Source organism: Schistocerca americana, chromosome 1 (genome assembly GCF_021461395.2).
Source record: "Schistocerca americana isolate TAMUIC-IGC-003095 chromosome 1, iqSchAmer2.1, whole genome shotgun sequence".
Classification (NCBI taxonomy): Eukaryota; Metazoa; Arthropoda; class Insecta; order Orthoptera; family Acrididae; genus Schistocerca; species Schistocerca americana.
In genome coordinates, this window is record NC_060119.1 from 31,907,977 (window position 1) to 31,920,712 (window position 12,736).

The following is a 12,736-nucleotide window of genomic DNA, read 5'->3' on the forward strand; positions in this document are numbered from 1 at the left end:
CAGATTTCTTACCGGGACGAAATTTCTCTGTCACCATGTGAATGGGACGGTTCGAGGATGACAGGAAGCATACTGTGGTACATCCGAGACCTGCTACTAGACTCACAGAAGAGATTAAATGAGCCGACGGCAACTATGTAAATCTCCTCAAAATAAGTCGTTATGGTGTTCCTAGTATTTAATAGCGACGCAAATTGTATAACACTTTGGCAGTGGGCGTGTGCCACGGTTACAGATAACAGGCAGTGGTGAATCGGATACATGCTACTGGAGTCCCAGAAGAGCTGCCATGCATCGTCCACAGCCTTGCTAGTCTCTTGGAGAGGAGGCGCCATGAGGCCTCCAGATTTCTAATCGGGACGAAGTTTCTCTGTCACCATGTGAATGGGACGGTTCGAGGACGACAGGAAGCATTCTGTGGTACATCCGAGACCTGCTACTAGACTCACAGAAGAGATTAAATGAGCCGACGGCAACAATGTTAATCTCCTCAAAATTAGTCATTGTGGTGATCCTAGTACTTAATAGCGATGCAAATTGTATAACTCATCGGCAATGGGAGGGTGCTACGGTTACAGAAAACAGGCAGTGGTGAATCGGATACATGCTACTGGAGTCCCAGGAGAGCTGCCATGCATCGTCCACAGCCTTGCTAGTCTCGTGGAGAGGAGGCGGCATGAGGCCTCCAGATTTCTTACCGGGACGAAATTTCTCTGTCACCATGTGAATGGGACGGTTCGAGGATGACAGGAAGCATTCTGTGGTACATCCGAGCCCTGCTACTAGACTCACAGAAGAGATTAAATGAGCCGACGGCAACTATGTTAATCTCCTCAAAATAAGTCGTTATGGTGTTCCTAGTATTTAATAGCGACGCAAATTGTATAACACTTTGGCAGTGGGAGGGTGCCACGGTTACAGATAACAGGCAGTGGTGAATCGGATACATGCTACTGGAGTCCCAGAAGAGCTGCCATGCATCGTCCACAGCCTTGCAAGTCTCTTGGAGAGGAGGCGGCATGTGGCCTCCAGATTTCTAATCGGGACTAAATTTCTCTGTCACCATGTGAATGGGACAGTTCGAGGATGACAGGAAGCATTCTGTGGTACATCCGAGACCTGCTACTAGACTCACAGAAGAGATTAAATGAGCCGACGGCAACTATGTTAATCTCCTCAAAATAAGTCATTATGGTGATCCTAGTATTTAATAGCGATGCAAATTGTATAACTCATCGGCAATGGGAGGTTGCTACAGTTATAGAAAACAGGCAGTGGTGAATCGGATACATGCTCCTGGAGTCCCAGGAGAGCTGCCATGCATCGTCCACAGCCTTGCTAGTCTCTTGGAGAGGAGGCGGCATGAGGCCTCCAGATTTCTAATCGGGACGAAATTTGTCTGTCACCATGTGAATGAGAGGGTTCGAGGATGACAGGAAGCATTCTGTGGTACATCCGAGACCTGCTACTAGATCACAGAAGAGATTAAATGAGCCGACGGCAACTATGTTAATCTCCTCAAAATAAGTCGTTATGGTGATTCTAGTGTTAAATAGCGATGCAAATTGTACAACTCATCGGCAATGGGAGGGTGCTACGGTTACTGAAAACAGGCAGTGGTGAATCGGATACATGCTACTGGAGTCCCAGGAGAGCTGCCATGCATCGTCCACAGCCTTGCTGGTCTCTTGGAGATAAGGCGGCATGAGGCCTCCAGATTTCTAATCGGGACGAAATTTCTCTGTCACCATGTGAATGGGACGGTTCGAGGATGACAAGAAGCATTCTGTGGTACATCCGAGACCTGACACTAGACTCACAGAAGAGATTAAATGAGCCGACGGCAACTATGTTAATCTCCTCAAAATAAGTCGTTATGGTGATCCTAGTATTTAATAGCGATGCAAATTGTATAACTCATCGGCAATGGGAGGGTGCTACGGTTACAGAAAACAGGCAGTGGTGAATTGGATACATGCTACTGGAGTCCCAGGAGAGCTGCCATGCATCGTCCACAGCCTTGCTAGTCTCTTGGAGAGGAGGCGGCATGAGGCCTCCAGATTTCTAATCGGGACGATATATCTGTTATATCCGGCGCCTGCGGTCCCTCTTCAGTCGCCACCGCCTTCGGAGCTGATGGACGTCGACCCCTCAGCCGGGCCGCCTTTCCAAGCGGTGGATGTGCAGCCTGTCCTGCAGCCGCTTTCCTTGGACACCCCCAAGGAGTCTGACACCGCAGCGCCTTGTCCGGCGCCCACTCAGCAGCCGTCGACGCCGCGTCAGGAGACGCTGCCTCTCTTCGTGGGTCCCGACGCCTCGTCGCGTCCAGTACCAGAAGCTGCGCTCGTGGTCACAGGCGTGCACCCTGACCTCGGTTTTCAGTCGGTGTTTCCCGAGGCCCCGCGCAGCCAATACTGGGGTGCGGACCGGGGACTGCCACCGACAACAGTCTCCGCCCCGGTCTCTTCTGCTACGCCTGCGGCCAGACCCCTCCCCCGCTGTCGACGCTCGCCACGTCATTATTCAACGACGGTGCGGCGGCGATTTGGGGGGGAGGAGTGTTATATCCTAGCCAGTAATGCCAACCGAGCCCGCTGCCAAAAGGTTGGCAGCATCAAAGTCCGGACGCCGTCCGCATAAGCAGCGCCAGCGATACAGGAAATCGCCGCAAGTCTGCGCGCGCCACCGCTGGCTTCTGGCTTCTTAAGCACTGGAGTCGCGAGCGCTAGGACAGTTCTGTATTCGCCGCTCAGTTGTATACTTGCCACCGATTTGTGTACTTGCTAGTCAGTTGTGTGTTCATCGCAGCAGAGTTGTTGTTTGTCGTCAGCCGACGCTGACCTAGCCGCTCCGACTCGAACTAGACAGATTTCTGTAGACACCGAGTTCTCTACTGTGTTTCTGTATCTTCGTTAATAAAGATAAGTACCGACTTTTATTTAATCAGAGTGTTTGGGTTTTCATCTTTCTGTTCACTGTTCCAGCGGACCGGTCGGCCCGCTATTAAAAGTGTGGCGGTGACTTCGTAAGCCGTTTCTACAGCGAATTGCTTGTCGCCACGAACACCGCCACAAAACTGGCGACGAGGACTTCCGAACTCGTGTGCAGGGCTGGTTCAACTTGTTTCTGGTTATACTAATTATAGCGATAAAATTTTGGGGGCTGGTTTAATTTGTGTTCACTATGTCTGCCGAATTACAACATTTGATCTTGTTACAGAGTCAGCAAATACAAAGACTGGTGGAAGCAATCGCCAAACAAGCGGCTAATCCTCCAACACAAAAGGAACAAGCACAGGCAGCACCACCTACGGTGCATTTGATGCATCAAGAGAAGAATGGCGAGAATATTTCGCGCAGTTGCAGGCGCACATGACAGTCTACAAAATCACAGGTACTGAGCGGCAGCTTTATTTAATTTCCACTGCAGGCGTGGAAATCTATCGACTACTTTGTAAGTTGTTCCCGGAATCCCAGCCAGAAGCTTTAGACTATGACGTTGTTGTTAACAAGCTTGCTGAGTATTTCGAGTCGCGAGTTCATGTGGCAGCAGCCAGATTCAAGTTCTTCAGATTAAAGAAACTGCCACATCAATCTAATAAACAGTGGTTAACAGATTTACGGGGCCTCACCCGTCAGTGCCTATTTAATTGTGTGTGTGGAGCTTCCTACAGTGATGTCATGTTACGAGACGCTATTACTCAAAACATTGCAGATTCTCGTATTCGTGCTGCTATCTTAAAGTTGCCTGACCCGTCATTAGAGACTGTGATGAACATCATTGAAGCCCAAGATACTTTTGACTATGCTGAGTGTGAGTTAGATCAGCCATGTATTTCTCAAATTGCCTGTGCTAAGCAAGTTATGTCACGCCCGCGGCCCCACCGGCAGAGTCAGACTGTAAACACTAGCCGGCCGCGTCATGTTCAACACATTCGTCAGCCGCGTGTGCAAAATGATCGAGTTAAGTCTTGCCCTAAGTGTGTTCTTGCTCATCCTCGTGAACGTTGCCCATTAAGAAACGCGGTTTGTCACTTTTGTCAAAGGAAAGGACACATCCAGACTGTTTGTTTGCGTAAACGCAAGAACAATTCTAGTGCTGCCCAGCCCATGGATATTCATGTTCTTCAAAGCCAGCCCGCCCAGAAGGTCGCGTTTAAAGACTCTTCCACGGTTCGTGTGGGTAATAAACTTGTTCGCAATAAGCCACCCACCCAGCCCTCTGCTATGCGACCCAAGCGTAATTCAAACGCTGTAAAAAGTGATGTACAGACTGCAAGTGCAGCGGGAGTTGTTGTTCCACCCGCCCAACCCACGAGTTGTCGTAAGCAGCGAACACGCGCTAAACGCGCTGATTTTGTGTCTTCCGCCTCCACTGCACCGATCCAGAGACAGTGTAATAAACTATTTGTGAAGCTACGCATCCAGGATAAGACCTTCAATTTTCAATTAGACACTGGTGCGTCTGTGACTCTCATAAATAGTGCTACGTATGCGGCTATCGGCCGCCCTAAACTTTCAGCGGCAAAACATTCTTTGGCTACTTATAGTGGAGAACAAATTCCTGTGTTAGGTGTATGTAGCGTGCCAGCCACATTCCGTGGCAATACAAAAACAGTTTCATTCACAGTGCTCCGCGCTACAGACAGTGTAAACATTTTCGGATTAGACTGTTTTGACTTGTTTGGCCTGTCTATCCAAGACAATGTGTTGCAAATTAATTCTGTTGTTGTTCCTCAAGACAGCGTAACCGATTTGTGTAAACGATACAGTGACATATTTAAAGACGAACTAGGTTGTGCTGCGAACTTTGCCGCTCATATTACGTTAAAAGATAATGCTCAGCCTCGATTTTGTCGTGCTCGTACAGTGCCTCACGCCCTCCCGGCGCCTGTAGAAGATGAACTTCGTCGTTGGCAAAGCAACGGTGTTATTCAACCCGTTTCAGCGAGCCAGTGGGCTTCTCCCTTAGTTATTATAAAGAAACCGTCTGGCAAGTTACGTTTGTGTGCTGATTTTAAGTCGACAGTTAATCCTCAGACTGTCATTGATTCTTTTCCTTTGCCTAGACCGGACGAGCTGATGGATAAGTTAGGGGAAGCTCGTTTCTTTTCCAAAATTGATCTCCGTGAAGCATATTTGCAATTGCCCCTCGACGAGCAATCACAACAGTATTTTGTCATAAACACGTCGTTGGGGTTGTTCCGTTTTCTGCGTTTGCCTTTTGGTTGTGCGTCAGCTCCAGCTGTTTTTCAGCGTTTTTTGTCACAACTTCTGGCTAATGTGCCTTCGTGTTGCAACTATTTAGACGGTATTGTTGTGTCCGGTCGGACACCTGCTGAACATTTCCGTAATTTGGAGTGTTTGTTTACAGTGTTGTCTCAGGCAGGCCTACGTTGCAACATCGATAAATGTTCATTTTTCCTTACGGAGTTGGAGTATCTGGGACATGTTATTAATGCTCAAGGCATTCATCCCTCCCAGTCACATTTAGCAGCTATTCGTGATTTGCCCGCCCCTCGCAATCTGCATGAATTGCAAGCAGTTCTTGGCAAATTGACATATTATATTAGGTTTATACCTAATGCATCACAGATTGCTGCACCGTTGCATCGTCTCCGCCGTAAGAATGTTCCGTTTGTGTGGTCAGCTGATTGCCAATCAGCCTTTCATCAGCTTAAAGAGGCTTTATTGAATGATCGTTGCCTGGTCCATTACGACCCTAACAAGCCTCTGGTGTTAGCTTGTGATGCCTCTTCTTTCGGCCTCGGTGCTGTGTTGTCTCACCGAGTCGGTAACACCGAACGTCCTATTGCGTTCGCATCTAAATTGCTAAACAAGGCTCAGTGTAATTATAGCCAATTGGACAAGGAAGCGTTGGCTATTGTGTTCGGTGTCACAAAATTCCATCACTACCTCTATGGTAGACCATTCTATTTAGTAACAGATCACAAGCCCCTGACGTCACTGTTTCATCCGTCTAAACCAGTTCCTCAGCGGACAGCTCAGAGACTACAACGTTGGGCTCTTTTGTTATCACAATACCAGTGTGAGATACTGTATCGCCCTACAGCTCAGCATGCAAACGCTGACGCGCTTTCTAGATTGCCGATTGCTGCGGATGATGTCTTCGATTCCTCTGAAGACTCTTGCTATCAGATTGACGCCGATGAGCATCAATCCCTCCGGGATTTTCCGATTGATTATCGTCAGGTGGCACGTGAGACAGCTACGGATCCTCATCTGAGTTTACTATTACGTTTTGTTCAACGTGGTTGGCCGTCCAAGGCAAAGGACATATCGGATCCTGTGGTTCGTCGCTATTATCCGCAACGTCATCTGTTGTCTGTTTCGCACGGAGTTTTGCTGTTACGCACCGAGAATGACCAGCTTCGTGTAGTGGTTCCCCAAGTGCTCCAATCCAAGGTCCTCGACTTGTTGCATCAAGGTCATTGGGGAGTGGTCCGCACCAAGCAGCTTGCCCGCCGTCATTGTACATGGATCGGCATTGATAAGCAGATTACGCAGATGTCTACAGATTGTTCGACATGTGCCGAGCACCAAGCTGCTCCGCCTCAACGCTATTTTGGGTGGGCACGCCCTGCCGGGCCCTGGCAGCGAGTACATATTGATTTCGCTGGTCCGTATTGGAATTCTCGTTGGCTCATCGTGATAGATGCATTTAGTAATTTTCCGTTTGTTGTGCCCATGCAGTCTACAACGCCTGCACAAACTATACAGGCGTTGACTTCAATTTTTTGTATTGAGGGTCTTCCAGAAGTTTTAGTGTCTGACAATGGTCCACAATTTACCTCTGCTGAATTTGAAAGTTTTTGTTCTGCCAATGGCATTCGCCATGTTCTTACTCCGCCGTTCCACCCTCAATCGAATGGTGCAGCGGAACGTTTTGTACGCACATTCAAGGATCATATGGACCGCCTTCGTGCTACGCACTCTCGTCAGCAGGCCCTCATCACGTTCCTGTCGTCGTACCGGACCACGCCACGCGACGGCACTTCGCCTGCGGAGCTTCTCCACGGCCGTCGTCATCGCACCCTACTACGGTTGTTGCACCCCCCGGATCGACCCGCCGCTTCTGAGCATCGCACGCGTTTTCAGCGCAACGACGCCGTTTTTTTTCAGAGTTTATCACGGTCGCCGTCGTTGGGAACGTGGTACCGTGATAAGTGTCCAGGGTCGCGGTTTTTATACTGTTCAAGGTGCTACTGGGGTGCACAGGAGGCATCAGAACCAGTTGCGCCGCACTGGCCGCCCGGATTCTGCCGCTCGTTCTTTGTCCACAGATTTGGTCCGCGGCGGGTTCCAGCCGCGCCTTCCGACTTCGCTGCCGCCCCCAGGGCAGCAGCAGCAGCCGTCGCCGCTACCACGCCGACAGCCCGTCCCGTTGATGCCTCCCGCGCAGCTTCATCCGGGAGCGCCCCAGGTGGTCGCTCCGGCGCCTGCGGTCCCTCTTCAGTCGCCACCGCCTTCGGAGCTGATGGACGTCGACCCCTCAGCCGGGCCGCCTTCCCAAGCGGTGGCTGTGCAGCCTGTCCTGCAGCCGCTTTCCTTGGACACCCCCAAGGAGTCTGACACCGCAGCGCCTTGTCCGGCGCCCACTCAGCAGCCGTCGACGCCGCGTCAGGAGACGCTGCCTCTCTTCGTGGGTCCCGACGCCTCGTCGCGTCCAGTACCAGAAGCTGCGCCCGTGGTCACAGGCGTGCACCCTGACCTCGGTTTTCAGTCGGTGTTTCCCGAGGCCCCGCGCAGCCAATACTGGGGTGCGGACCGGGGACTGCCACCGACAACAGTCTCCGCCCCGGTCTCTTCTGCTACGCCTGCGGCCAGACCCCTCCCCCGCCGTCGACGCTCGCCACGTCATTATTCAACGACGGTGCGGCGGCGATTTGGGGGGGGGAGGAGTGTTATATCCTAGCCAGTAATGCCAACCGAGCCCGCTGCCAAAAGGTTGGCAGCATCAAAGTCCGGACGCCGTCCGCATAAGCAGCGCCAGCGATACAGGAAATCGCCGCAAGTCTGCGCGCGCCACCGCTGGCTTCTGGCTTCTTAAGCGCTGGAGTCGCGAGCGCTAGGACAGTTCTGTATTCGCCGCTCAGTTGTATACTCGCCACCGAATTGTGTACTTGCTAGTCAGTTGTGTGTTCATCGCAGCAGCGTTGTTGTTTGTCGTCAGCCGACGCTGACCTAGCCGCTCCGACTCGAACTAGACAGATTTCTGTAGACACCGAGTTCTCTACTGTGTTTCTGATTCTTCGTTAATATAGATAAGTACCGACTTTTATTTAATCAGAGTGTTTGGGTTTTCATCTTTCTGTTCACTGTTCCAGCGGACCGGTCGGCCCGCTATTAAAAGTGTGGCGGTGACTTCGTAAGCCGTTTCTACAGCGAAATGCTTGTCGCTACGAACACCGCCACAAAAATATCTCTGTCACCATGTGAATGGGACGGTTCGAGGATGACAGGAAGCATTCTGTGGTACATCCGAGACCTGCTACTAGACTCGCAGAAGAGATTAAATGAGCCGACGGCAACTATGTTAATCTCCTCAAAATTAGTCGTTATGGAGATCCTAGTATTTAATAGCGACGCAAAATGTATAACGCATCGGCAATCGGAATGTGCTACATTTTCTGACAACCATCAGTGGTGCGTCAGATACAAACTACTGGAGTCCCATGAGAGCTGCCATGCGGCGCCTGCAGCCTAGCTAGTCTCTTGGAAGGAAGTCGGCAGGAAACCTGCATTTTTCAATCGCGAAAAAATTTCTCTGTAACATCATTAATGAGAGGGTGCGAGGGTGCGAGGAAACATGTTGTGTTACATATGAAACAAGCTACTAGAATTCCAGAACAGGTTAAATGAGCGAATGGTAACTTTGTTAGTCTCGTCGGGAGAAGTCGTTATGGAGATTGCAGTATTTGTTCGCGGCACAAATAGTATAACGCATCGGCAATGATAGGATGATACTCTTACAGAAAACAGGCAGTGGTGCATCGGATACATGCTACTGGAGTCCCAGGAGAGTTGCCATGCGGCGACCACAGCCGCACTATTCTTTTGGAGAGAAGTCGGCATGAGGCCTGCCGTTTTCAATTGCGACGAAATTTGTCTGTCGCATCGTCAATGGGACGGTGCGAGGATTACCGGAAACAGACTGTGGTTCACCTGAAACAAGCCACTGGACTGCCAGAAGTGGTAAAATGAGCCGACGGCAGCATTGTTTGTCGCTTTGAGTGAAGTCGTTGAGCCGGTGGCCTTCTGGCACGAGGCTATATCGATTCTCATTTCCATCTCTGACTGTTGTCCCTGTGCCTTATTCTCTTTGCGTCTTTGGGGCAGGCCATTGATGGTAGCGCCCGTTTGCAAGTCGATGAGGGTGGTTCCGCGCCTGTGCCGAGTCAGTATGTGATGTGACTTGCTTTCGATATTATCGTTGTGGGGAGTTGGCTACACCATGTCGCATGTCACGGCTGTATGCCATGAGGACCAGTTGAGTTGGAGCAACGAAGAAGCATGGGCCGCTGCCGGAAAGTATTAAAGTTGTATTGGCACGGCTGGCCAGTGGCGACCAGAATTTGCTAATACCTCGATAGCTATGTGAGTGGATGGCGTGTGAATTTCACGTGAATAAGAAAATATTAATTGCCAAGCTTTCGTGGTGATTTTGCTCCTGAATATTATTGTGTACTTAAGGACTGTTGACGGTTGCAATTGCTCGTGCTAGTGGCCAGCAAAACATTCACTGCCGTGGTGGCGAGGCGAGTTATGTTTTGGAACGGCCGTGAAATTATGTTACTAAAGTTTCTACAAATAGCGCCTCGCATTTATAAGTTTGGATTTGGTGCTTAGTGGCCCGCTGAATGTAGCGGATTCACTTGAACGCCATTTGTTAATTTAGTTATAGATTTAGAATTTTCTTGTTTTACAGATCAGTGGTAGTTGTTTTTCTTAATAACTTCTTGTGTGTATGGAAGGCAAGTGGCCACGATAAATATAGGTCACATTGTGTTTTATGGTCGGAGGGAGGCCATGTATATTTTAGTCTGTGGCAGTAGGGGCCATGCTTATTGCACTAGCGACCTATTGGAGTGACATTAGTTTTCTATTACAATCTCAAATACCTATCTGAAGCTTGATTGTCACGTTAGGTACTGCACGTTGGATCTATGTGGTGTCAGCCATTCAACAAAGACAGATTATCTTGTAAGGTGGCGCTTAAGTCATTGGGAGCGGACTGACACATCTTTTCACGTAGTATCTAGATTATTTTTTTTTATCAAAGGAAACTAGGCTCCTTAAATCTGTCCATTGGTTAACTTTTAATATGTTTATACCAAGTTATTGCTTTTCTACATATATATTTGTTTAACTTGTATATACTATAGTGTGTCTGTTGCTCATGTTTTCCTGTTTTTAGAAACGTGTATAGTGGTCGCCGCGAGCAAACCTCTCCTCACGAACTTGCAGTGTGACGGAAATCTCAAGATTTGAACTCAGGGCCGTCAGGACCCTGTTAACGCGCGATTTCTCTGTTGCATTCAACGAAAGGCTTGTTTTAGACAGAAGATTTCCTACTGCCTAAAGTTAAGTTCACCCTTTGGACGGTGTGTTTGTGAAATAGTAATAGATTAACGTTTGCTCGCGCCCATCACATGTTCATCAAATTGACATTTCGCCTCAAGCTTGCATAAAGTATAGAATATATCGGACGTTCAGTGTAGTAGATTGCCAAGTGTAAACAGAACAATTGATAGTACCCTTTAGGTCAGATAGTATACAATTAATTTTACCTTTTCAGTTAGTGTAAAAGTGAGTGAGAAAGGAAACAGATGACATTGTAAACACTTCGTTCTCTATTTGATCTATTATTTTGGTTGTTGTTACCGCCACGTAAAGGGACCAGTGTCACAAGTGTGACGGTTAATACTGTAAATACTACATGTACGCACGCACCAAACGCAGCCTATAGTGGATGCGCAGGTGGAGTTGTCGAATCAGTTCTCTAAGCTACCCCACCCTCTCCATGGGTTTGTTACAAGGGATTACTTATTTAGCTATAGACAACTTAGATCTCTACAACTTATTGAAAGAAGTTTTGACAAAGAGATTTCAGCTTTATTTAAACATGTTCTGACCTCCACATATGTCTTACTTAACAACGAATGTTTTGAAAAGACTGACGGAGTCACCATGGGTAGTCCCTTATCCCCTCTGGTGGCCAATTTATTTATGGAGGACTTCGAGGAGAAGGCGCTTGAATCTGCTGACTTGAAACCCACGATATTCTGGAGGTATGTTGATGACACCTTTGTAGTTTGGCCCTATGGTGAAGACAACTTGCAAGACTTCTTAAGACATCTCAACTCCCTCCACGATCAAATAAAGTTCACAATGGCAATTGAAAAGGAGGGATGCCTTCCATTCTTGGATGCTTTGGTTCGGCGCAGAGAGGATGGAACTTTGGGACATGAAGTGTATAGGAAGCCGACGCACACCGATCTGTATTTACGCGCAAATAGCTGCCACCATCCTGCCCAGACAATGAGTGTTCTCCGAACTTTGACTCACAGAGCGCATATTATTTCTGACGAAAGGAGTCTGCAAGATGAACTTTCCCACTTACAAAGGGTGTTTGAGGACAATTGGTACTCTCCACAACAAATACAGAGGTCACTGAAAATGAAACCGAAAGATGCCACAAAGAAAGCAGAAGAAGATGAAGAAACCTTTAAATCGATGGCCTTCCTGCCATATGTGGGTAGCCTCTCATCAAAAATAGGACGGGTTCTCGGCAGACACAATGTTAAAGTGATTTCTCGTCCACCACCCAAGACAGCTGCACTCGTGGGCTCCGTCAAAGATGATTTGCTGCTCCGAAAATCTGGAGTTTACAAAATTCCATGTGAATGTGGCGTTTCTTACATCGGACAAACAACTCGTACTGTCCAAGAAAGATGTACAGAACACCGGAGGTACACAAGACTTTTACAACCTAACAAGTCGGCAGTGGCAGAGCACTGTATTGATAATGGTCACAGTATGTTGTATGACAACGTCGAAATTTTGGCAACTACATCATCCTTTTGGGACTCGATAGTGAAGGAGGCAATTGAAATTCGCTTGACGACGAATTTAATTAATAGAGATAGTGGTTTCGATAAATCATGGAATCCGGCACTTGCTGTAATAAACTCACAAAGACGCCGTCACAGTGCAGCTCACAATGATGCATCGATAAGTCACCACAGATCGACTGCGGGGTCATAGATACAACTCGCGCATTATGCGCGTCTCTGCCGCCGACCAACGTCTCTGGCGCATTTGCATCTGTGGCCGCATGCGCAGTCGCGCGGTACACGAGTATGAAGGGACGAAGCGAGCACTGGAGTGGCAGTCTTGCGGCTCACTCTGAGGATGGCTGGACAGCCGAAATATTAGAAGAAGAAGAAGGAGACTTCTTGCGGCTGCACACCCGAAACTTAATGGAACAACTTAGATCAGATTCAGTCGTTCTTGTGGATTACTGTTAAGTTGCAGACGCATGCTGATGCCTCGCATATTTCCAGTTCCCTTGTGTTGGCCCCCTTGTAACCAGTGACGAGAGGCTGGCTTAGTAGTTTGGTGGCAGAAGTCTTACAAGGTGAGGGTTCGTTGACGCAACTTCGACAGCGGGTTGTAGATAGCAGGTTGTCGAGACGTATGAGGGTGACTCTAGG

General features: G+C 48.7%; 1 protein-coding gene across 1 annotated transcript in view; it reads left to right on the forward strand.

Moving 5' to 3' along the window:
- Positions 1-2,136: 2,136 nt before the first annotated feature.
- The window catches only part of LOC124546537 (vegetative cell wall protein gp1-like), a 54,490-nt gene continuing 43,890 nt past the window's right edge, over positions 2,137-12,736 (forward strand). Inside the window, exons 1-2 of the mRNA XM_047125043.1 lie at positions 2,137-2,356; positions 7,304-7,719. Of these exons, the coding sequence (XP_046980999.1) occupies positions 2,137-2,356; positions 7,304-7,719 (636 nt within the window). The remainder of the gene's footprint in view (positions 2,357-7,303; positions 7,720-12,736) is intronic.